Source organism: Oryx dammah, unplaced genomic scaffold (genome assembly GCF_014754425.2).
Source record: "Oryx dammah isolate SB20612 unplaced genomic scaffold, SCBI_Odam_1.1 HiC_scaffold_9, whole genome shotgun sequence".
Taxonomy (NCBI): Eukaryota; Metazoa; Chordata; class Mammalia; order Artiodactyla; family Bovidae; genus Oryx; species Oryx dammah.
Genome location: NW_024070193.1, coordinates 11,200,035 through 11,225,742, shown reverse-complemented (window position 1 = coordinate 11,225,742; position 25,708 = coordinate 11,200,035). Strand labels below are relative to the sequence as shown.

General features: G+C 44.3%; 1 protein-coding gene and 1 long non-coding RNA gene across 5 annotated transcripts in view; one reads left to right on the top strand and one right to left on the bottom strand.

Annotated features, from left to right (window-relative positions):
• Positions 1-1,262: 1,262 nt before the first annotated feature.
• On the bottom strand, positions 1,263-9,824 carry LOC120868324. Of its 2 annotated transcripts, XR_005722196.1 has the most exons (4): positions 9,226-9,673; positions 8,301-8,471; positions 5,655-5,749; positions 1,263-2,079 (listed from the first exon to the last, which is right to left on the bottom strand). It is a non-coding gene; the product is annotated as an uncharacterized LOC120868324 (long non-coding RNA). The 2 variants fall into 2 exon arrangements; XR_005722195.1 differs by lacking the exon at positions 8,301-8,471 and having other exon boundaries at positions 9,226-9,824.
• A 31-nt stretch (positions 9,825-9,855) lies between these two features.
• DCAF1 (DDB1 and CUL4 associated factor 1) overlaps positions 9,856-25,708 on the top strand; it is a 95,122-nt gene continuing 79,269 nt past the window's right edge. For 2 of the 3 annotated variants that reach the window (XR_005722194.1, XM_040247082.1), the window contains exons 1-4: positions 9,856-10,071; positions 18,618-18,735; positions 23,238-23,314; positions 25,384-25,457. Coding sequence is in view for 2 of the 3 variants with exons in the window: in XM_040247082.1 (XP_040103016.1) it covers positions 18,626-18,735; positions 23,238-23,314; positions 25,384-25,457 (261 nt within the window). In the remaining variant the exon portion in view is untranslated. The remainder of the gene's footprint in view (positions 10,072-18,617; positions 18,736-23,237; positions 23,315-25,383; positions 25,458-25,708) is intronic. The other variant, XM_040247083.1, reaches the window with a different exon arrangement.

Sequence of the window (25,708 nt, the reverse complement as noted above, 5' to 3'; positions counted from 1 at the left end):
TTGGGCTTCTTCCTGTGGTTCCCTTCATCAATTTCTCTTCCCTCCTTCGCAGCCTAGTCCTCACACCACCTATAGGTAGCCTTCCCAGATTGCGCCAAGCTACCGCATTGAAGGTCTGGCTCTCCAGCAGAGTTCGTCCTGCTCATCTCCCTCTCACCTGGAGAAGGCAGCCGGCAAGGGTGCACAAAAGGAGGCATGAGCCCCCTACAATGGGTGTGAGAGGCTGGAGGGGGTCAGGTTTCTTGCTCCGGCACCTTCAGTCCCAGGCCCTCAAAGCGGGGGAGCTGGCATGCTTCTCAAGCCTCCCCAGGACAGGTGTCCCAACACCTGGCGGAGGTCACTGGGCCGCTTCAGCCCCTCTGGGAAGAAGCTGTTTTGTCCAAGGTGGCATCTTCACTAGGCCGCTGGGAGGTGGGGGCAAGGTTGAGTGCCATGGGCCGAGAAGTCCCTGGTGTGCAGACTGAAGGCCTACTTCCGGTGCCTCCTCTCCAGAGAGGACCTCTGTTCTCTTTGTGCACAGAGCTGAGCAGTCTTGCACACTGAGTCACAGTGTGTGACCAAGCCACAGCTTACTCATCTCTCAAAATGGAGCCTGGTGCCTGCCCTCACAGGACTGCTGAGGGAACACTTCGAAGAACCATGCAAAGTAGTGCTCAGTGCCTGGCAGGAGCCTGGACCGAGTGCAGAACTTCAGCCCCAGCGGAGGTTAGTAACTGTCCCCCGAGGCCTGGCTGTAGCATCACCAGTTCAACCATGTGACTGAGCTAGTGACAAAGCCTCTGGTGTCTCAGCATCCTGAGATAAAGCTTCCTCCCATGAGTGTGGCACCTGAGAGGGAACCATGCAACAGAGATGGCTTCAGAATAAAACACGAGAGTCAGTTCATGCTGAGCAATCACCGGGGTCAGGCCAAGCCCTTTATGTCCATTAGATCATATAATCCTTGGGGGGAGGGTTCCAGTCTCTGAATCTGTCAGTTTTACTTTACTTGCTTCTTTATAAATTAGACTCTTTTCTAAGAGCAACTTTAGGTTCACAGCCAAACTGAGCAGAAACTAGGGTTGCCCCCAAACTCCTTTCCCCACACATGAACAGCCTCCCACATATCAGCATCCCCCAAAACAGAGGTATGCTTTTCACAATCAATGAACCTACATTGACACATCACTGTTACCCAATGTCCACAGTTTATGTTAGCGTTCACTCTTGGTGCCTGACCATTCTATGGGCTTTGAGAAATGACATGCAATGACATGCATAGCTTTATTTTTCAATACCAATTTTATTTTTATTAGTACAAGTTCAGTGGCTTCAGAGTACAAAAGAGGCTTATATGGAAAACCAGCCATGCCTCTTCCCTGACCTCTCTGCCTTTCCTAACCCCAGGCCCAGGCCCCAGTGGCATCCATCTTACATAACCAGGGGCCCACACAGTTGGCATCAGACTACTAAGAATGTCAGAAGCAACAGGAGACAAACAGCATATTAGGGTCAAGAGGCCAAACGAGCAGAGTATACCCTCTGCCCCAAAGGTCAACCCGGCATCTCAATTAAGACATTAGAAAGATGTGTTAAAATCCTCACTTCTTTAGAAGTCCCAGTGATCATTTTTGGAGTTTTGCTGGATGAGAAGAGATAAGGAAGGGCGCTCTGATGCAAAGCTGCCTGGGTGGAGGGAGATTAAGGTTCTGGCTAGCTGCATGGCCTGGGAAAATTTCTCCCCTCTGGATTTTCAGGTGTTTGTGCAAAAAGCAAGGGTCTAGACAGGTGATCACTAGGGCCCTGTCTGGGCTGACGGACTGAGTTGGGCTAACTGCTGCTAACAGCCCCATCTCTGGGGCTCTTCCTATGAGCTGGGTGTTCCTTACAACCACACTCAATACTGCCCCGTTTGACAGATGAAGATGGAGACTCAGAAGGGCTGTCAGGGCCACACAGCTAGAAAGAAACGGTCAAGATTCTGAACTAGAGGGGATTTTCCTGGTGGCCCAGTGGATGACTCTGTGCTTCCAATGCAGGGGGTATGGGTTCGCTCCCTGGTCATCCCTGGTAGGGGAAGTTAAGATCCCACACGTCTGTCTGCAAAAACAAAACAAAACAAAACAAAACAGAAGCAATGTCATAACAAATTCAACAAAGATGTTAAAAGTGGGCCACATCAAAGAATCTTGGAAAAGAAAAGATTCTAAACCAGAGTGTACACTCTTCTTCCCTGGGGCTGGATCCTTGAGCCTTTTGTCTTGCCTTTCCCCAAAGAGGTGCTCTGGGGTCTGTGTGGCAGGTGGATGGGTGTGAATGTAGGTGGGTAAGAGGGGCCCCCACGGATTCCAGTGACAGCAGAGCCGAGCTTACTTGGCCTCCAGGATTTCAAGCCACGAGGCCCCACCTCAAGGTGAAGACCGTTACACCGAAATTCTGTCTGATGCTAATCTCTCCACCTAGGCCATGGGTTCTCTGCCTCGGCTGTGAATTAGTCACCTGGGGGGCTTTGGAAAACAAAAATGGCTGAGCCCCATCTGTAAAGATACTGATTTAATTGGTGTGGAATTAATAAGGTCTTCGCACTGGTTGGTCAGAAGAATGCCACAGGTGATTCAAATGTGTGGCCAGGGCTAGAAACTACCATTTGTCTGTCTGCTTACTGAGGGTCGCTGTTTGTTCCCTCACCATCCTGGCAAGAGCTAGTGTCTGCTCTTTGCCCTGAGGCCCCAGCCACGAAGGCAGGGCAGAGCAGCCTCTCTTCTCAGCCACTGTGTAGCTGCCTTTCTCTGGAACAAGCGCCGCAGCATCTTTACTCTGCTCTCCTGAATTTGTGGTCCTCCTGGGAGAAGCCAAGGATGTGATGCTTCTCAGAGATTCTCTGGAACAAAAGTGCCTGGAATCCAGGCCTCTACTGGCCTGTGGCATGGAGAGCCCACCTTGCCCATGTCCCCTCTGCTCTGCATTTTAGGGGAAGAGAAATGGGGAAGACAGGGTTTGTCCCCAGCTCAGGCTGCCCTGGGCCTTTCTTGGCTCTCAGGTGAGACTATCAGTCGCATGAAATCGGATATATTCTGTAATTAAAAAAAAAAAGACAATTCTGGAAGCTACAAGGGTGTCAGGAGAGAATAAAGCAAAGCTTGAAGGAAGAGTCTCCTGTTTGCTGCCTACTGACCTCAGCTACAGAAAGGTGCCTGGTGTGTTCCTGACTCAGGACTCCTATGTGGCCTTTGCGCCACAGAGGGTTGGATGCTGACTTTAGAGCCTGCAATGGAGAAGCAATGTTCGCAGGAGAAGGTCAGGTAAGAGGGGGGCTGAGGATGCACAGGCAGGTGTAAATAAGTCAGAACCAGAAACTCAAAGTGGTTGTGGGGAAGCTACTTGGGGCAGGGCTTCGAGGTGGCCACTAAACATGGCCTTTCCTGTTCTCATCCTCCTTGGAAGCCTGGGCTCTGAAGCTTCACATGCAGGCCAAACCTGGAAGGGTCTGGAAGTCCTGTGGCATGTGTTTTTCCAAAACTGAGTTTATTGGAATTGTGGGGGGTTTCTCAGAATTGGCAGGGACTTTGGCACAACACACCTTGTGACTTCCAGTATGGTTCCTTTACCTACTCAATGAACAAGACAGGATGTAACTAGGTCAAAAAAAAAAAAAATTCTGTGCTGAAATAATGCTACCAAGGTTTGAAAACCATGGATCTAGTAAAGTTATGAGGAATGGGTGGGGAAACTCGCCCAGAGTCACCCTCTAGTCACTCACCCCTCAGGCCAGGTCTGTCCCCACAGCACCCCATGGGCTTCATGGAGCAGACAGCAGGAGGTTCTCTCTGGAGGCCTGATTTGAATGCAGCAACAAAAATGGCCAGGGGAGGAGCCACTCTCCAAAGAATGAGCGACCCCAAGACTCAAACTTGCAGGCACTCATGGGTGGTGTGAAGCTGTCTGGGCTTAACTGTTAAAAGCCCTCAAGATTCTAGTCTGTTCTTATCTTCAGGGAAATGTAAGGCCTTGGCCTGGGAGGCGGGCCCGATTCCCGGCTGCCCCACCATTTTCTGGGACCTTTGCCTTCTCTGTAAGGGGGGCAGCCAGGCTCGGTCACTCAGCTCCTGGACTGTGGGCCCTTGCAGACAGGACCTGTCGTCTTCACTGGGTGCTGCAGCCTCCCAGTCCAAGGGACTCGGTTATATTGCTAGGCACAGGAATCCTCCAGGGAAAAAGACTTCGTTCATCAGTTTTTAGAACAGGGCTCCTGGCAAGTGGCTCCCCCACCCTCCCTGTACCCACCGTGACCTTTGACAATAGTGGCTGACTTCCCACACTTCTTGGAGTGGGGTTTTCTCCTCTCTCCCGTTTCCTCTCCTGAGTTGGCTCCTTGGGGTGGGAATGTCAACACTCTGGAGAGAGTGAACATGGGGCCTTGCATTTCTTCTGACAGTCTTCTACCTCTGAGCATCCCACAGGCCAAGGTGCTGCCAAGGCCATCAAGGCTGCTTATTAACGCAGCAGAATTTGACTGCATTGCCCAAGAAGCAGGTGGAATCAATAAGCAGATGATCATGGATGGATTGCACCGAGGGGAAGATCTGGTCCCCCATTCAGACGGAGGTCTTAACCTCTCTTTGCCACGAAACCCCCAGAACATCAGTGATTAGGACCTCTGTATGCATTCAGCTGCAACCTATGCTCCTTCCCCACTACCCCTGGCCCTTGAGGGATAAACCCACCGCCAAACAGCCCCAACTGTTCTCATTTCCTGGCAATGACCAGGATCTGAGACACTGCCTGCTTTCCTGGGTCTCCAACAGAATCCCACATTCCCTACAACCTGAGCCCCTCCAGACCCCTGTCAAGAGTCCAAAGGGCATTTCTGAATGAAGACTTCCATCCCCCCAAGTCATGCCCAGTTAGTCGTCCCTGGCTATCCTGGTCTCTGGTCCTGGCAGGAGGCAGCCAGCTTTGTGACTTCACAAAAGGCCCCCTGTGACAAGTCTGGGCTGGTGAAGCAGGAGGTGGGCCGAGGGGCTCCCCTCAGGAACATCATGTGACTTTTCATGGAGAGACACCACCTGCCTCTGAGGGAATGAAGAGGAAGTGCCTCATGGTAAGAGCCCAGGGCATCTTCTGCACTTAGAAGCACACCGCACCGATCCCCCCACCCCCGCCACATATCTTGATGGCTTCGGATCCTAGGTCTAACTGAGCTCCTGCTCACATCTGCCAGTATCTCTCTGGGGTCCAAGTTCATCGCCGCTGAATTTGGGGGTGGGGCAGTTAGTGATTACTCCAGGTGGTGGTGGTGGTGGATCTCTCTGAATTGGGGGTCAGGCCAGCTTCTGCTCCTCAAACAAAGTCATTTTGCTCCCAGACTCCCCTCCCAGTGAAGGAACTGATGGGGTGGGAAGCTTTATCTGACCTGAGTCTTCATCAGGGTCTCCCCGAGCAGTCCGCAGAGTACCTTCAAGTGATAGTTGAAGGCCAGAGTGTCCTGAATCCTGTAGAAGTCTCGTAGCTACAAACAGGCATTGTCAAAAGAGCAACAGCATCTCTCCTTAATGCTGACTTTGCTGCTGTTTCTTTTCCGAAGGATTTACAATTCTAGAAACCTAAGGCAAAAGAGGCCGGGGCTGCTTTCTCCCTACCTTGCCTGTACCTGTTCGCCAACCTTGAACTCTTACCTGGAGCACCGCCTCTGGGAAGAGCAGGGCCCCAGGAGTCAGGAAGGATGAAGACGGGCAGCCAGGCTCAGGGATCTGACAGGTCCTGGGAGCACCTGGAGGACAGAGTTTGGGCCTTTGCATGCTCCAGCCCCTGTGTGTGCTGGGCAGGTCCATTGTGAGGGTGGCCCGGGGACATAATCTCTGGCCATTCCCATGGCCTCTACTTTGATTGTGACATAGCCATCCAGGCAGAGGAGCCCAGGGAAAGGAGTAAGTGTGCCCTGGGCAGGATTCCAGATGCAGGCTTCACCTCTGCAGGGAGGCAGGGTTGACAGGCTGGTTTGGGGATGGCAACGTGGCCTTGACCGCCCTCACCCTTGATCAATGGCAGCCTTTTCAGGCATGAGGAGGCCTAGGAGCTGATCCTCTTAAATCTACCCTCTGACCCACTCAGAGTTCTATGCTGGGCCAGAGAGTGGACAGATGATCCCTAAGGATGGTTACTCCACTGCTTCCCAGTGTGTCTGAAAATATGCCTTAGGATTTTTCTGGGAAGGAGCTCATTTCTCATTTCTCATTTTGATGAGCTCTTCCAGCAGGCAGTAATACCGGGAGCAAACAGAAATCAACCAGGGCTGATGTGGTCTGCAGGATGGCAGCAGGGACAGCCAGAGGCCAAGAAAAATTAGGATAGAAATAGCCACCACTTAGCTAGGACTTCCTGTGCGCCAGGCCCTGAGCTGAGCACTTCACGGGCATGATCACACTTGGTCCTCAGCAAGGCTGGAAGGAGGCACTATTCCCTTTCTCCAGCTGGAGAAACTCACCTTTCTTGAGAGGTGAAGGTCAAGGTCCCACAGCAGGGCAATGGGAGCAGCAGAATTGGGACACAGGGCTATGGACCTCCAAAGCTGGACTCAGCCGATGACTTATCTCCTTCTGCAAACTTCCCAATGAAGAGGAAAAGAAACTTTTCTTATCTGTGACCATCAATGACAGTGTTCAAGAGACAACGGAGGACTTTGAACCTGATATCACCCAGATGAGCTTTTGGATAAGGCAGCCTGGACTGCCTGGCTGGTCTAATCTTTAACGAGACCCACTGGGAGGCAGCTGTTCCTAACTATTTTGCAGATGATTTAAGCGAGACACGGGGAATCACGAAGGGGAGTCCTGGGGGTGGTCTGTGGCTGAGCAGTGGTTCTGAGGTGGGGTTGCTAGATAAAATATAGCACGTCCAATTCCATTTTAATTTCAGATGAAGAACAACTAAAAATAGAGAAATCTGTCTTAAATATTGCAGGGAGCTCCTCATTCTGGCTGGGGCCCTGGTTGCATGGGAGTTATAGCAGGGCTTGCAGCGGGGCTGCTGTTTCATTTCTTAGCTGACTCCTGTGTAGGCTGGAGGCAGGGGCAAGGGGCTGACTTCTGGAGACTGCAGTGTCTGTGACCACTGGATGAGGTATAGCCTCGGTGGTTTTTCACTCTGTGAAATGGAATTAGTGGACTTGGATGCAGTCATGCAGGGGTACTTGCTTTGCACACCACCTTTGCAATGAGGGCAGTGTTCCATCTTCCTAGGGGGCTGTACGGGGCTCCCAGGAAGGGGGAAGTCACCCAGGGAATGATTCGAATTCCCTTTTGGCCAAGGCTGCGGTCCCCGGAGCTTGGACCTGTTACTCCTGGAGACGAGATAGTCTTGTTCAACCAACAGCAGAGCGGGAAGAGATGCGGGGGAGAGGCGGCAGCACAGGAGTTGTGATGACACCGGGTGGGAGTGGGTAATGGGAGCACCTGGGTCCAGTGAACACGGAAGCATGTGATGGGAGAGAAGGGGAAGGGGAAAAGGGAAGAGGGAGGGATAGAGGAGACAAGGGAAAGGGGAGGAGAATGCCAAAATGCAGAGGACTTGATGTTATCAGTTTTTTTCTAGCCCAGTGCATGGGCATGTGTGGGGAGGAAGGCCAGATGGAGCATACCTAAGTCTGTGGGACTTGGCGCTGAGCTGCTCTTGCCCTTCCTCTGCCACTGGGCAGCCCTGCAAGCATGACTTTTTGCCCTTTGGATGCTTCTTTTTGATGTGTACCACAGTGGAAGAAGGGCACAGGCAGAGCGGAGGGAGACAGAGTACAGAAATGTTCTTCCAAAGAGGCCAAGGAATCTCTTTTTCCAATGACTCAGGCGTGATGTGCCAGGCCAAGCTGAGAGTGTGAGCCCGATTATTTGTAGCTTTGTGTTTGCATGTGCTTAAATGTGAAAAGGCTGGCTGTGAGGACTGGTGCCAGTGCGCGGGAGTCCTTGAGTCTCTGGCACCTGTGCTTGACCTATGAAATGTGTCAGTGAGCGTGCATGAAACATATGTGCAGCCCAGGGGAGTCTAGGAGTGCCTGCAGGAGTGTGGCTGCATACGTGGGGAGCTTTTGGCAGAGACAGGGGGGCCGCAGGCATTACAGAACAGATTATGGAGGGAGAAGTTGCTAGATAGGCTCTGTATAGCTCCTGTTCTGCTTCTGCAGCCCCCTGGGCCCTGGTTTCTCCAAAGGCCCTCTGGGATATACCCCTTATTCCCATCATTTACCCAGCACCCCAGGCTGATTTTCTGAAGATAAGCAGCGCCATCTGGTGGCAGGCTGAGGCTGTGACAGGAGAAAAGGAGCTGCGAACCTGGGTTTCCATAAGAGGTCGGCCTTTCAGGACCCCAGCCAATGGGGAAGCTGCACTGCACTGGCTGGATCATGGATAGAGGGAGGGTATCTAAGGGTTGAATGCTTCAGGCTCACGCATTTTGGGTTCATGGTCCACGGAATCACAACAGGAAAGTCAGCTGAAGGAGTGCTGGAAGACGGATGTAGGAAAGTTATTGGTCCAGCCTCTGCACCCACAAACCTGGGCCCCATTCCGTGGGGAACCAATCTGGGCTCAGATTTCTCTTCTGTGGGGGTGGTAGTGAGGGTTATATGAAAAAGTGTGGGTAAACACTTGGCTCGACGGGGGAGCCTGGTGGGCTGCCGTCTATGGGGTCGCACAGACTCAAACACGACTGAAGCGACTTAACAGCAGCAGAGCTATGAAGTCAAAGGAAATGCTAGTGGCTATTACTGAGAGGCAAAATCCCAGAAGCACAGAGAACAGAACTGTGTGGCATTGCAGAGAGGTGACATGTCTGCGTACTGCCACCCAACATTCTAGAATTTTGCGCCTGAGCATCAGCTGTTTAAACTTACACACCTAAGTGAAGGAGGGAGGTCTCTTCTTAAAGGCAGGTAATGGGGCCCTGTGAGCAACAGAACTAAGAGCCCCAGCACCCAGGCTCTGGCTAGCTTCTTACTAGCTATGGAACCTGAGCATGGCAGCAAGCTTGCTGTGCCCCATATTTCCCATGTGAAATCGCTGTGAGGACGCATAAAAATGCATAGGAACTTGCTCAGGACTCCTAGGAATAAAGGCTGGGTTCTTGCCTGGAGAATCCCAGAGACGGGGAAGCCTGGTGGGCTGCTGTCTATGGGGTCGCACAGAGTCGGACACGACTGAAGCGACTTAGCAGCAGCAGGACCTCGTTAGGGAGAGTATGCTCAGCTGTGGGGCTTACCTTTCACGTCTCCAAAAAGGAATCCCCGAGTCAGAGTCAAGAGTCGTTCTGGTTCTGTTGCTAATTGGTTGTGTGATGTTAGTCAAGTCACTCACTCTCTCGGTCTCACTTTTCCCAGCTGCAAAATAAAGAAATTAGATGACGTCCGAAGTCAGCTCTCCCTTAATCTATTTCCTTTTCTCTGCTTCACATATAATACCTAGGACGAATTTTTATTGACTCTACAGGCTAAGTCTTGAACAGAAAGACAAAAACTAAAGCCTTTTGTTTAATGAGTGTTGTGATTTCTCACACGCTTTGGGAAATATTTTCTTAGATCCTGGTATGTTCTAGGTCCAATGGAGCAAATGGGAGACTAAAAGGCTTCTACATGTCACACAGGGCCGAATAAAATACTAAGACGGTATCCAGCAGTTCCGGTGTTGGTCTGGGAGGATCGAGCCTCACTTTTCGCTTCCGTCTTCCTGAACAGCCAATAAGTACGTAGCAGTTCGCGTTTATACTAAAACTACAAACCCCAGAAGTCAACGCGCGGGGCAAAATGCCCACGCGCCAACCACGACTCGGTGGGTGCCGGCCCTAGGGGCGGAACTTTATTTCCCCGGCGGCGCCGGGGCTGGCCCTGGTGTTCTCCTCCCGCCTCCTGCCGGCAGTCCCCGCGCCAAGTCGGGAGGAGCGCGCGCGCGCGCGCAGGGCACGTAGCATGCGAGTGACGCATAATATGTGGGCCGCTCCGGAGCCGTGGTCGCGCTGTGTGTGAGTGAGAGTGAGTGCGGGACCTGAGGCAGTGTGGGTGAACTGTGGCCGCTGGCGGGGTCAGGGGGAGCGGCGGAGCCGCCCGGGAAGGTGAGTGGGGAAGGAAGGGGGACGGCTCTTTGAGAGGGGCTCGAGGACACTGGGCGCGTGGCCGGGCGGGCGGGAGAGTGGGCGCCGGGCTGGGGGAGGGGCGGCACCTGCCTGGGCCGCCGGCTGGGAGGGGGCGGGCCGGGCCTCCCGGGAGGCTTGGTCCAGGGCCTGATTAGACTTTTACTCCTCCAGATTTTGGGCTCGGGGGCGGGGCCTCCACGTTCTTCCTCCAGTCCGCAAAAGAAGCTTCCCAAGAGTAACTCTTCCGCCCGGAGTGGGGAGCAAGGGTGTGCCCGCCCCTGCCTGGGGGAGGGGCGCCTCTCATTCCACTCATCACCTTTTACTTCCCAGTCCTCCTAGTCTTCGATCTGTACGGGGTGGAGTTGGGGGGGGCTGGTCTCCATCTTCTTTGCCCTACGGCGGCCCCCTTCCCATTCTGTGTCTCCGCCTCTAGCTCCAGTCACCTGGGCGGGCTCTCTCCTCCCTCGGCCTCGTGCCACCTCCCTCTTGCACCCGCCCGGCTCTCTTTCGGGCGAGGTGGGGCGGGGCTCTCCCGGGACTCCTCCCACTCCCCTGGTGGAGGGGAGGGGCGGAAGGCGAGGTGTGAGGTTCTGCAGATTACAGCCAAACGTTGGAGCGCCCGCCAACCTTCCCGGGATCCTGTTAACGAGGGTTATAGTTTTTAACTGAGAGTCATTCGTTTGCTTAATTCTCCCCTTTTAGACGGTTTGCGTCTCACTTCCTCTTATTGCACTGTTAGCGCTCGGTATCTTTTTTGTTGAGGAAGTAGTTTGGGGCTGTTTGTAGAGGTTCTTTTTGAGTCCCAGATGACTCGTCCATGTCACGTTGGCCTCAGTTTTTCCTTACTCTTGTCTTTTCAATGAAGCCTTTAAATTAGTCTCCTTGTTTTAATTATTAGTAACATCTTGTTCTAAACGCTTTGTTAATGTACGGAATGAGGTTCATTGGCAATGTTCTGTAGTTTTCTTGTCTCATTAAACCTTAAAAGGTTTATGTAAGCTTGTATTCTAGGAATTTGCTGCTTTTCTGCTTGATGCTGTCAAAATTTGGGTTTTGTATATTGCAGTTATCCATTTTCTAGTGGTAATATGTTTTTTAGTATAAAGGAAATTGATACAGAATTTGGGAACTGTAAAGGAAGTCCTTTTATGCTCAAAATATTTCAGTTGTTGAGCACAGTGTTTTACTGTTCTGTTGTACAGTCGTGAGACTTAATAGAGGAGGAGTCTGTTAGAATGAACCACTTGTTAGTTTGAAGTGATTGAGGTAAGTTGGTTTCTTACCAAATTATTTATGTTGTATCTGTCATGGTTATGAACAGTAATAGACTACTGCTATACAGGAACTCACATGTCGTACTAATTATTAGGTACATTTTACTTGAAGCTCCAAGTTTGCTTTTTTCCCCCCAGTGTGTGTGTGTGTTTTAAATAAGGAAGATTGCTTTACAAGTATTTGTTTCAGAATTGTAACCTTATGGGATCTGTCCTTACAGTGAACATTTTTTAGGCTTTGGGGTAGTTTTTAATTAAGCGAATAGGCTATACAGTACTGTGTATTAGGAAAAGACAAGATTTTATGGTTTAATTCAAAAGTTACAAAAGGTAACAAAACAGTGGGACAGTGGTAGAGCTAGGATAGTGACATAGTGAAAAATTTTTCTTCTACCTTTATCCTTCAGAAAGTCAGTTACCTGCCAAAAAGTAATATTTTCTGTTTCTTACATATTCTTCCAGGGACAGACAGACAGACAGACACACACACACACACACTTTGTTTTTATCACTTGACAATGTACTGAGAGTTGGTCCATATAGGAAAGGAAATGCTTCTTAGTTTTCTTCTGTTTTTTAACTAGAAAAAAATTCAAGTATATTAAAAAGTTGAGAGAATAATAAAATGAATACTTGTTTATCCATCTAGAGTCAACACTTGTTATTATTTTGCCTTGTAGTGTGATATGTGTTTTGTGGAACCATTTGAAAATAAGTTGCAGGTGCAGCACCCCTAAATACTTCGGCAGGCATCCTTTGGGATAAAGGACTTTCTACTTTTTATCTTCATTGTGCAGCTTGAGACATCTTAGTTCCCTAACAGGGATTGAACCCAGGGCCCTGGTGGTTAGAGTGCTTGAGTCCTAACCACTGGATCACCAGTAAATTCCCTCTACGTATTTTCTGTAGAGCTTTATATTATTCCATTTTATGGACAGGATTATTGTTTAACTCTTACAACAACCATTTCCCTTTTACAGATAAGGAAATTGAGGTTTAGAGAAGTTAAATAACTTGACCAAGATCTCACAGGTATGTTGGCAGAGTTGGAATTTGAATGCTTGAACCCCTTTTCTACCAAGTACCAGTTGAATGGCCTTGGGGACCTCTCTAAGCCCCTTTCCTCATCTGTAAAATAAGGACAATATGTCTGTAAAATTTCAGGATAATAATCAAGTGTCTATTTCATACTAGTATTCAGTGATTGGTAACTATTGTATCATTAGACTGGCCATAAATTCTGCATACCACTGGAAGAACTCACTTTGGAACATGGAATGAGTAATGTACCTTCACTGTCTTGTCCATAACAAGATGGCAACACCTTTTGAACTTTGTTAATAGTCTTTTATAGAGAGTAAAATGAATTTTCATTGCTATTATTATCTTAGTTTAAGTTTATATTTTCCCTAGGCAAATGATTTTCCCAAAGTTATAGTTATTTGGGCATAGTTAACTTGAAATTTTGAAAATGATACTAGAAGTCCGTGTGTGTTTTTAAATTGAACGCTAAAATTTTACTATTTTAATGCACTTGAGTTGACCTTCAATAGAGATATTATTTCCTTTAAACTTTGCTTTTACAAGCCCTACTAGGCTGAGTGCTTAAGTTATCCATGAGGCATTCCTTCTTGGACCTTTTCCCCCCCATTAAAAAAAATGGTAAAATTCATATACCATAAATTAACCATTAATCAGATAGTAGATTAGCAGTGTTGTGCAACCATCACCTCTTTTAGTTCCAAGAAATTTTTATCACCTCACAAGGAAACCCTATATCCATTAAGCAGTCACTCCCTACTTCTCCCTCCCCCAAGCTCCTGGCAACCATTCGGCAGCTTTCTGTATATGGATTTACCTATTCTGAATGTTTCATAGAAATAGAATCATAGAGTATGTGACCTTCTCTGTTGGGGTTTTTTTGCCTGGTGTTCATCTACAGCTGTAACATGTCTCAGTACTTCATTCCTTTCTGTGGCTGAATAATAACTGCATTGTATGAATATAGTCACATTTTGTTTATCCATTCATCTGTTGATGAACCTTTGGGGTTGTTTTCATCCTTTGAATATTGTGAGTATGCTTTGAACATTTGTGTACAATTGTTTGAATATCTGTTTTCACTTCTTTTGGTTATATTCCTTGAAGTGGAACTGCTGGGTCACGGTAATTCTGTGTTTAACTTTTTCTTATAAATTTTTTGAGGAGCCATCGAACTGTTTTCTATAGCTGTTGTATTGTTTTACATTCCTATCAGCAGTGTTCATTCCGGTTTATCTATATCCTTGCTAGTGCTACCTTTACAATTTTTTGGTTTTGATCATCCTAGTAGGTATGATTGGTATCTTATTGTAGTTTTGATTTTTATTTCCCTAATTGCTAACTATGTTGAACATTTTTTTCGTGTACTTATTGGCTACTTGTACATCTTCACTGGAGAAATGCCTGTTCGAGTACTTTGCCCATTTTTCAGTCTGATACTCTCCCACCTGAGCTGTTTTGGCCACTTCTTTGCCCATTTTTGAATCAGGTTTCTTTGTTGTTGTTGAGTTGTAGGCGTTCTTATATATATTATGAATACTTGATCCTTATCAGCTCTGATTTGCAAATATTTTCTTCCGTTCTATGGGTTGTCTTTTCACTTTCTTGATAATGTATTTGGCACAAAAGTTTTAAATGTTGAAGTCCAATTTATCTGTTCCTTTGTTGCTTATTCTTTTGATGTCAGGTGAACATCTCTTGCCAATTTCAAGGTCGTGAAGATTTACCCCTGTGTTTACCTCTAAGAGTTTTATGGTTTAAACTCTTATATTGAACTCTTATATCTATTTTGAGATAATTTTTGTATGTGATGTGAAGCAAGGATCCAGCTTCATTCCTTGGTACGTGAATATTCAGTTGTCTCAGCACAATTTGTTGAAAGACCATTAATCTTTCTAGTAACGGTCTTTCAACAAATTCTTTCGCTGTTGACTGGGTTTGGCCTACTTGTTGAATATCAGTTGAGCATGAGTGTAAGGTTTTATTTCCGGACTCTTAGTTCCGTTGCATTGGTATATATGTCTTTCCTTATGCCTGTATCACAGTATTTTGATTATTTTACATAGTAGTTTTGATGTCAGATGTGTGAATTCTGCTTTTTCAAGATGTTTTGGTCATTTGGGATTCCTTGCAGTTACACATAAATTTTAGAATTGATATTTGCTCTAATGCAAAGAAGATCATTAGATTTTGTAGGGATTGTGTTGACAATTGCCCATTTTGGAGAATATTGCTATCTTCACAATATTAAGTGTTCTAATTCCTGACTCCAGGATGTCTTTGCCTTTATTTAGGTCTTTTTTAATTTTATTTTTTCCAGCAATGTTTTGTAATTTTCTTTGAGGAAGTTGTTTGCCTTTTTGGCTTAAATTGATTCTTTAGCATTTTATTCTTTTTAGTGCTATTTTGAGAGAAATTGTTTTGTTAATTTCATATTGGATTATTTATTGCTAGTGTGCAGCAATACAAGTAATTTTTGTGTTAATGTTGTATTCTATAACTTTACTAACTTGTTTATTAATTCCAGTAGTATTTATTTGTCGACAAAGTTCTTTAGGATTTACTATATATTGGGTCATATCATCTGTCAATAAAGATAATTTTACTACTTCTTTCCAACTTGGATGCTTTTTAATTTTTTGGTCTTAATTCCTCTGGCTGGAACTTCACAGCACAGTGCTTAGGTTGTGAAAGCAGACATCTTTGTTTTGTTTCAGATTTTCGGGGGAAAGCTTTCAGTCTTTTCACCATTGAGCATGCGTTAGCTGTTAGTTGCTTCAGTTGTGTCTGACTCTTTGCGACCTTATGGGCCCTGTAGCCCTCCAGGCTCCTCTGTCCATGGGATTCTGCAGGCAGGAACATTGGAGTGTCTTTCCATCCCCTCCTCCCGGGGACTCTTCCCGCCCCAGGGGTCAAACTCGTGTTTCTTGCATTGCAGGTGGATTCTTTTTTTTTTTTTTTTTTTTATTTTTTTTTGCAGGTGGATTCTTTACTCACTGAGCCGTCTGGGAAGCCCATGTCAGCTGTGAGTTTTTGTAATTAATGCTCTTTACCGTGCCCTACTGAGGAAGTTCTGTTCCTGGTTTAGTGAGTGTTTGGATGTTGGATTTTGTCAGATGCTTCTTCTATATCACTCACAGGCTCACCGCCCGGCTTCATTCTATTAATCTATTGTATTACTTTAATTGATTTGCATATATCAAACCACCATTGTATTCCTGGGCTAAATCCCACTTGGTCGTGGTATCTCATCCTCTTAATGTCCTGCTGTTTTCATCTTTCTAGTATTTTGTTAAGGATTTTTACATCTATTTTCATAAAGCATATCAGTCTGTAGATTGCTAATGATATCATTTTCTGTCTTTAGTATCAGGGTATTATTGGCTTTATGTACATTAGGAAGTCTGCCTTTTCTTCAATTCTTTGGAATAATTTGAGGAGTAATCTTAGTTCTTTAAAGTGTTGGGTAGAATGCACCAGTAAAGCCGTTTCTCCTGCACTTTTAGGATGTGTTGTAAGAGATTAACTTTGCTGTTACCATATGTTACTACCTTCCTCAGTCTTTAGATCTCTTACCTCAGCATAAAATTTTACTGAGGAAAACATTAATAAAATTGGGGGAAACTTTGATAAAATCATTGCCCCATTCTACCCCTTGGCTAATACTCCTCCAGATTGTCAAGGTCATAAAAACAAGGGAAGATTCAAAAAAAAAAAAAACAAGGGAAGATTCAAAAACTGTCACAGACCAAAGGGAGACCTGACAACTAAAAGTAATGTATCCTGGATGAGATCTTGGAACAGAAAAAGAATGTGAATGGAAAAGCTGGTGAAATGTGAGTCAGATCTGGAGTTTAGTTAAAAGTAATGTACTGATTTTTAGTTTCTTGATTTTGACATCACGTCCCTATAAGATAACATTAGGGGAACCTGAACTGAGTGATGGGTATATGGGAATTCTCTCTACTGTCTTCACAACTTAAAAAAAAAATAAACCTGTAATTATTCTGGGGCTTCCCTGGTGGTAAAGAATCCACCTGCAGTATGAGAGACCTGGGTTCAATCCCTGGGTTGGGAAGATCCCCTGGAGAAGGGAACGGCGACCCATTCCAGGATTCTTGCCTGGAGAATACCATGCACAGTCCATGGGGTCGCAAAGAGTCGGACACGACTGAGTGACTTCACTTCATTCTAAGTAAGTTTGTTTTTAAAAATGCATTTATAGATTGCAGTCAGAAATATACCTTGGGTCCTCTCAAGTTGAAGTCACAAGTCCATATTATTTGGTCACATTTGCAGTATTTCTCTTGTGTCTTTGGCTAGAAAATGGAAAATGTGGATTCTTTGTAGAAAAGAAGCATTTTAACTTTGTTTTGAAAATATTCTTTGGATATATGGGTAGCTCAGGTGACATGAATCACTGTCTACTATTAGAATTGCCTCAATTTGATTAAAAGATAAATGTTTAAATTTAGAGTGGTGGTGGTGGTTTAGTCTCTAAGTTGTGTCCGACTCTTGCAACCCCATGGACTGTAGCCTGCCAGGCTCCTCTGTCCATGAGATTCTCCAGGCAAGAATACTGGAGTGGGTTGCCGTTTCCTTTTCCAGGGAATCTTGGCGACCCAGGAATCGAACCCAGGTCTCCTGCACTGCAGGCAGATTCTTTACCGACTGAGCTATGAGGGAAGCCCAAAATTTAGAGAGTTGATGGTAAATGTATTTCTTTTGCTCTTATGTTAGATGCCTTTGGAAGAATGAACAAAATAATCCTAGATGAGCTAGTGAATTTTTTTTTTGGACAAAGTTTTTTATGGTTGCTGTGTCTGTGAAAATATACATTTGCATGTCAGGATTTGACATTTTGATCCTAAGACTGCTTTGGCAAGAGAAATAAACCATCTGAACATTTGGGTCTCATTTATCCCTTCTGGAATCCCTTGTAAACCTCTCTTCCCCAAGTCGATGTCTCATGTGGCTCCTCCAGAGCCTGTCTCAGCTCCCTGTCCTGTACCCCTGGGCTCATCACTCAGCTCAGCAACTTTTTCTGCCTTTCTCCAGTCTGTTATCCTCCTTCCAGGAGCTGTGAGGTAGATTAGGAAGCCTGAAGAACAAATTCGTTTATAATATTCCTTCCCAGCTTTCATATTGGTAATGATAACCACTTCATTTCTTGATCTTTTGTTAAGAATTAACAGGAATGTGTTGCTTATCTTTAATAGAATTTTCCCCTGAAGACTTACAAGAACACAGTCTTTCTGGGAGTATTTGCTATATTTTTTATCTTTTTTTTTTAAAGAGCAGCTTCTCAGGTTTGGACCTCAGATCTAAATTTGGGATTCCCAGGTTTTGGACCTCAGATCTAGGTTTGGGATTATTGTACATAATAATGTGCAGGTACGGGTTGTAGACTGTCCCTGTGAGACCTTTCATGAACTGAAATGACATAAAGTGAAGCAGTTGCCTTAGGCCATGTCTTGCTAATGGATGCACAAAAATTGAGATAAAGCCCAGATGCGTGTAGGCACAGTTCAGAGCTATAGTAGCTTATTGCTGAGTGTAGTTCGTATGAAAGGAGCTTGGTGGCACCTTTCTCTGCTTGGGGTTGCAGCAGTGAGAATGGCTTGCTGCGAAACCAACTCAATATCCTCTTCAGATTTCTTTGGGTTAGCAAAAACAGATACTTATGTAGGTCTTTCATAAAAACTGTTGTTCAGTTGCTAAGCTGTGTTTGACTTCTGAGCTGAGAGAACTGCAGCATGCCAGGCTTCCCTGTCCTTCACTGTCTCCCGGAGTTTGCTCAGACTCATGTCCATTGAGTTGCTGATGCCATAAAAATGATGTGGCATAAAGTGAACTTCTGAAAAGCAGAGATACATGTATGTGTGTTTCTGAGAGGAGAAAGAAACCATACGTTTTGCCTGATTCTCAGGAAGTCTGCTCATAGAAAGGTTAAAAATCATGATTTTGATCCAGTTCCCAAAGCCTAGCAAGCAGCTTGAGAAAGGTGAAAAGACCTTTTGAGTGTCCAGGTCCCCAGTCCCAGATTTTGCACTGTACCACAAATAAAATTATCCCAGGGTTCAGTTTCCCGTACTTCGGTTTTCCTTGTTTGCTCATCCTTTCCCTTCCCTCCTCACTTTGCTTTTTGTAGGCAGTTTGTCGGGTTTCTTCGCCTGTGTTCATTCGTGTGTGTGTTTTGCTTCCCCCTAGGTCAAGCCATGACTACAGTAGCGGTACACGTGGACTCCAAAGCCGAGCTCACTGCCCTGCTGGAGCAGTGGGAGAAGGAACATGGCAGTGGGCAGGACATGGTACCCCTCCTTACCAGGTAGGACCGATTAAGTGTTGTTTTTTTTTTTTAAAGGAAATTCGGGAATTTCCAGGTGGTCCAGTGGCTTTCACTGCCAGGGGCACAGGCTCAGCACCTAGTTGGTGAACTGAGATTCTGCAAGCTGTGCAATGTGGCCAAAAAAGAAAAACACTGGAGAACATTATCACTTTGTGAATTCTAAATACATTTTCTTTCCCTGTCAGAACTAGTCTTTATGTCTCTACGTCTTGAAGCTTTTAAAATCGCTTCCTTTTCCTGTCAGGCTCTTTTGTTGTCCTGCTCTTTTCTAGGTTCTTCTCCTGCCAGTGTTTTAGCTCCAGAGTTCTGTTGGTGGTTCTCTTCTCTCTTCACCCTAGGTATTTTACCTAGATAGTTTCACCTCTGTCCATGATTTAAAAAATTATTCACAGTCTCTTTTTCTACCTCAGGCTCCTCTTTATAAAAATTGTAGACCCATTTCTCAGCTACTTGGTGTATACATCCTTTCCTGGTTGTTCCACAGACACTGGAAACACACTGTGTCCAAAATAGAGCTTCTTACCATCATCCTGCCTCCGTCTTCATTCACAGCATGTGCTTTTGTACTCCCTCCCTTGGTGCAAATGGTTTTAAACTAAACTCTGAAAACCATTCTCCCTAGTGTATTCCTTTCCTAGCACAGCCTAGTCACCAAGCCCTGAGGATTTCTGCTTCCTCCTCTCCCCTTCCCCCTATCTTCATTAGGGTTGATCATATCTTGGCTGACTTACTAGGCAGTGTGCGCCATCTCTGTCTCCAGTGTACCCTCTTCTAATACAACATCCTCTTTGCTGAAAGATTTATCTTTTTCACACACAAATCTGATTGTCATACCTCAACCCGTAATTCTTTTCTGGCTTTCTTTTCCTACAAAATGAAATGTAAACTTTTTAGAGTGGCTTATGATGCTGTTTATGATTTGGCCCCTACTTCCTTTTCTGCCTCATAGTGTTGTTCTTTTTTAGTGAGGAACAGCACCATATTTTCCAGTGTTCGCCTTTATACTTGCTGTTTCTTTGGCTTGAAAAGCCTTTCTTTGGTATATCTGCCTGGCAAGCTCTAGTCCTTTCAGGAAGCAGTTCAAGAATCACGTCTGTAAATACCATATGATACCACTTACATGTGAAATCTAAAATATGACAAAGTACGACCCAAATGAACCTGTCTATGAAGCAGAAATGGAATCATGGACATAGAAAAACAGACTGGTGTTTGCTGAGGGGAGGGGAGGGAGTTGGGAGTGGGGTAGAATGGGAGGTTGGGGTTAGCAAATCTAGTCTTCTATATATAGGATAGATAAACAAAAAGGTCCTACTGTAGCACAGAGAATTATATTCAATATCATATGATAAACCATAATGGAAAAGGATATTTAAAAATGGAATACATGTATAAATATGTATAACTGAATCACTTTGCTGTACAGTGGTAATTAACATTGTAAATCAACTATATTTTGATTAAAAAGTCTTTCTCAAGTGGTAAAATAATTACCACTTGTATTGTAATTATCATTTTACATGTGTCTCCTTACTAAAGTGTAAGTTTTCTGAGGGCAAGTACTTCTGATTTTTATTGGTGTCTCCTCGTGTCTCTTCAAACAGTGAAGACTTGCCCTTTGCCTTGTACATAGTGAAGTGTGTGGTACATAATTTTATTGAATGACTGCGTTGAGGAGAGAGAGTGAAAAATAGACTAGGGAGGGATACCTGTGATTTTTGTTAACAGGAAGCCTTTGAAACAACAGGCTCTTTTACATCTAACTTTGATATAACAGAAAAAAACTTTTGTTTGCGCAATGATCTATTCTCTAGGGGTAAAGAAAACTATGGTCTTATGAAAGGTTAAACAGGGATAAATGCTTTGTTCATAACTGCTCTTGATAGATGCGAAACGTGAATGTTTTTATTTTAGGGAAAGGATTTTTGCTGACTGGTGGAAAGTGGATTTTCATTTGTAGAGGCATTGGAGGTTAAGAATTACTAATCACAAGCCACTTGAAATGTAGCCATATGAATTAAAGAATCTTAAATATTGTCCTCATGTGGATTATTGATTGATGTAATTTTGAAAGGAGGAGAGAGTGATAAATGGTACTGTTCATGGTAGACTCACTAAATTTCTCAAAAAATGTTTTTTAATGTTTTATTTTTGGGAATTCCCTGGTGGTCCAGTAGTTAGGACTCGGCACTTCCACTGCCAAGGGCCCAGCTTCAATCCCTGATTGGGGAACTAAGATCCTGCATGCTGTGCGGTGAGGCCAAAAACAAGTAACTTTATTTTCAGGATTATTTCATATTACTTATCATGTTTGACCCTGAACTTTGTCATTATACTGTGGTATTCAGCAGTGCAAAGCCTAAACTAGAGGAACCCTATGTTCAAGGAGATAACTATCTGGGAGGCAACTAAATGGATCTAAAAAAAGTGGGTAGTGGTACAGAATAGTATGTAACGGTAACGAAGTGCTAGATCGGGCAGATGGTTTGTGAATATTCCGGGGGTTAGAAAACTGGAAAGGATTTGAATAAGCCTGTTTCATCTGTTCACTCAAGTGTTTGAGGACCTTTTGTTTATCAGGACAGCTTCTTCTTTTGTTAGTAAAAGTATCACTGACAGCCACATTGTTAAAAGATAGCCATCCTCTGAGCTACTTGAAAAAGACTGCCTGTATAGCCAGGCAGTAGAAAGCTAAGGTTAGGGTACTGGGTTTTAACTCCAAATCCAGTGGGCTTTCCAATATAGTATGTGGTAAAGGTTCCTTGGAACAGGGGCTTGAAAGTTGGTAGAACATATATTGATGAAAAGCAAAGAAGACAAGGTTTTCTAGGAACAGTGAAAATGTGCCTGAAAAGGGTATCTGTCTAGGGGAGAATGAACGGCATGTTTCTGTGGCACAGAGGAAATGGGCTCCACCAGAGTGCAGGGTGAATATATGTTAGGATTGGAAGCTAAAATTACATGGAGCAAGATCGTAAAAGGTATCTTCAAGGCTAGACTGAGAATTTAAAGATGCAATAGGATGAGTTAAAAGTATGTTTTAGATGGGGCAAATGCCTACCATCCTCCAAACTGTGGGTCTGTTAGTTCACTGATTATTTCCTACAGTATTTTCTGTAAGAGGTTATAGAAAAACCTGAATGAACATTTTGGCCAGTGCAGTAATTTATAGTTGGCTCATGGTTGCTTGAATCTGTGAATGTGGAGGGCCAACTGTACTATGCCATTTTTATGTAAAGGACTTGACAGGATTTTAGTGTCCCTGGGAGGTCCTGGAACCAATTCCTTACAGATACCAAGCGATGACTGTGTGTTGTATAATGCTCTGATGGATTCTTTACTTGTAAAATCATCACCTAGATCAAGTTATAGAACTTGAGAACTACCTCCAGAAGCCTCCCTCCTGCTGTATCACATCAGTATCTGCCTTAGATTAACTGGTTTTCTATTTTTTTTAAATAATAATTTTATTTATTTATTTTTGGCTGTGCTGGGTCTTCATTGCAGCGTGTGAGCTTTGCTTGGGTGGTACCAGCTCTAGGGTGCATGGGCTCAGTAATTGCAGCTCCTAGGCTCAATAATGGTGGTGTATGGACTTATAATTGCTCTGAGTCTTCTGGGACCTTGTGGGTTCTTCCTGGATCAAAGATGAACCCATGTCTCCTGTATTCGCAGGTGAATCCTTTACCACTAAGCCATTGAGGGAGCTCCATTTGTTCTTTTTTTCCCCCTAATTTGTTTATTTTTAATTGGAGGATAATTGCTTTACAATATTGCGTTGGTTTCTGCCATATATCCACATGAATCAGCCATAAGTATACATATGTCCCCTCCCTCATGAACCCCCCCTTTTGTTTTTGATTCCCAGTTTTCATAGGAACAACACCTAAGTAGCTCTGATGTCAAGCTCTGTTCTAAGCAGAGTACATATATATTAACTTAAACCTCAGGGAAACTCTAAGATAGGCACTGTTATCCTGATATTACATGTTAGGAACCGAGAGGGTAAGTAATTTGAACAAAGTCAAGAACAGTAGAAGAGGTCTGAAGTCTGCTGTTTTGAGAGTAGAGAGTCCAAAACAGTATGGTCTGGACATTTCTGGTCAAGACTTAAAAGAAATGATTGAAGTCAGGAGATACTTTGTTAGGTAGAGCTAATAAGAATTATTGCAGTGGGGAAGGGGAGAAAAAGGAAGGATGAAGAAAAAGAAACTTAAGGATGTCTCCTGGGTTTTTGGCTTCTGAGGGGATAGTAGTGCTCTTTTTTGAGACAGGAGAGTTGGAGAGAAGAATGAATTTGGGAGTGGAAATTGTTTTATGAGATGGTTGGTTAGATCTTTATGTTTGTCAGGACAACACCCTCTTTCTAATTTTTTGCTTTTATTTTGTACCTTGACTGTTAACATTGACTATTGTAGGTGGTGGTATATCTTTCTTTTGTATGCTTGTTTAGCATTGACCTTGTCTTCCCTTTGTATTAGGATGTCTGAATTGATTGAAAAAGAAACTGAAGAATATCGTAAGGGGGATCCAGACCCATTTGATGATCGGCATCCTGGTGAGATCTGTGTTTTCTTAATTCTGGCTCTAATTTTCTTACAAAAGAAAACTGCTTACTATAAGGACTATTTTTCAGTTGAAATAGAATTTCTTAAAATATTGCTCAAGGTGGGGGCAGCAAGGAAAAATACATTACTGGAAAAATGGAAATATTTTTAATATTTATCAAGTACTTAAAGGAATTATATAGATATACCTTATTAGTTGAAATGATTACAAAGATTTAAAAAGAAAAAGAAATGTTCTCTCTTTTTGACTTTTGAACCAAAAGATGCTATACTTTGTGTGCCTTCATCTTTCTAACAACAATAGTTATCCTTTTACTAGTGGGGAAATGTGGTTGAAATGCATTTAATGCCTTTTAGTTATGAAATTGATACTTGGAACATTGAATAATAAATGGACTTCTTGGTGTCTACTTTAATGTTCCAGTAGCTAAAATATGCTACCTCAGGTTAACGTGGTTTTCTTTTGGGTCAGTGAGCCATGAAGACCCAGCCTGCCTTGGCATGGAATTTGCTACAATACAGAACTATGTGGGACTCGAGACTGCCATTTTATGTTCGAAGGTAGATTACCAGGGGGCACATCTTAAGTCATATAGGTCCACGTGGCATACAGATTTTCTCTTTATAAAACCAGAAGCAGTTCTTTTTGGAGAGAAGAGACTGAGGTCTTGTAACTGGAGAGACAGTGAGAATGAGTGGAACTTAATAAAAATAAGAACATTGTCTATCCACCTGAATATACCAGTGTTATACTTCTGTTTCTTAGACTTTTATTCCCAAATGTAAGTAAGCTAGGCATTTCAGATTGAGCGTCTAGTTATTATGTGATGTTACCTGCTGCTCTTGTCCTAGATATCCCCACTTGTGACTTTGAGAACTATTTGCTTTTTGAACTCACATCTTCAGTAAAGCAGTAAGAGCAATAAAAAGTGGAAAAGTGAAAATAAATTAATTCATGGGATTGTGAAAAGAATTAAAAGAGATTATTATGGTTAGTGACATTGCCTTCGAAAGGATGAAATGGTAACAAGGAAGAAGGGAGAGAAGAATGCCTTTTTTCAGTAGAGATTTAAAGACAATTTATTTCCTCTCTGTCTCTTATATTAAAACGTATTTGTCACTAGGCATAATTTCTTTAAAAAAGAATAAGGGTCTTAGTTTCATCATTTATAAACAGAGAAAGTTAGGTAATCTGAGGTCCACATTTGTTTTTCTGATGCCATTCTCTAACTTCTGTTTTGTGAATTACTTTGCGGTATTAATTACAGCTTGGTAAAAACTTTTTATCAGCAACTTATATCTTCATCTGAAACTGTATCCTTTGACTAAACTTGCCACTCTAAAAGGAAAATTAAATAAAATAGATGACACCTGTTTTAAAAGCAAACCAATAATTTTCCCAACGATTAGCGAATTCTTTCATTTTTAGGCTGTGTATTGAGTAAATCCTAGATTCCTGGCCTCCTTTCTCTTTCTAGGAGCTCAGAAGTTGATGACCAAGATGACCAAGTTCACTTTATCTTTAGCAATTGCTTGGTGGGACTCCCCTCTCCCTCAGACCTGGCCTGTTGTTACAGGTTTGAGGACGTGCTGCTGCTGCTGCTGTTGGCATTATAGCTGAGAGACTGGGCTTGGAGCCTGTTTTCAGTCCAGGCCACCCATCAAGAGAAGCTATGCTTCCTTCCTTTTTCTCTTTGGGAGGTCAGGCATTTTCGTTCTCTTGGGATCCTTTATGATTCTTCCATAGACCTTGTATACTCTGAGTGATGCTGCTCTGGGTCTTGTGCTCATTTGTTTAATTTGGCCTTGATGTGTAGACAGTATACTGGGAGATGGGAAGGTTAGAAAGCAGTGTTTGAAGTTTTTTATTGTCATTTTTAGTTTTAAAGACTGCTTCTTATGAGATCTAGTTCATCAAGAGAATCTTTTCTTTGTTTCTGTTAATTTTTGCTGGCCGTTTAATGGTACTTAAAACCACCCTGGTTCCTTTCCAGAGGTCTGAGCTGCTTAACTGGGACGACTTACTCATTCCTTTGCTCCTCCCCTCTTCTCTCGGCAGGTCGAGCTGATCCAGAGTGTATGCTGGGCCATTTGCTGAGAATACTCTTCAAGAATGATGATTTCATGAATGCAGTAGGTTTGCTTCTTACTTTTCTCCAGAGATTATCATCGACAGATGCTTTACCTTTATTTTTCTGTACTTTCTCCTGAGGCCTTGACAAAGTTGGGAATAGAGTGGATAGATTTTTTAATCTGGTATTGGTTCAATGAAATAAGACTAATTATGGACTTCTTTATTACCAAAGTCCTGGCCGTGGCCAGGGTATTTTCTCTTTGGTGTTCAGTTGCATATTGATGAGGGTTCTCAAGGCATCTCTGCTCAT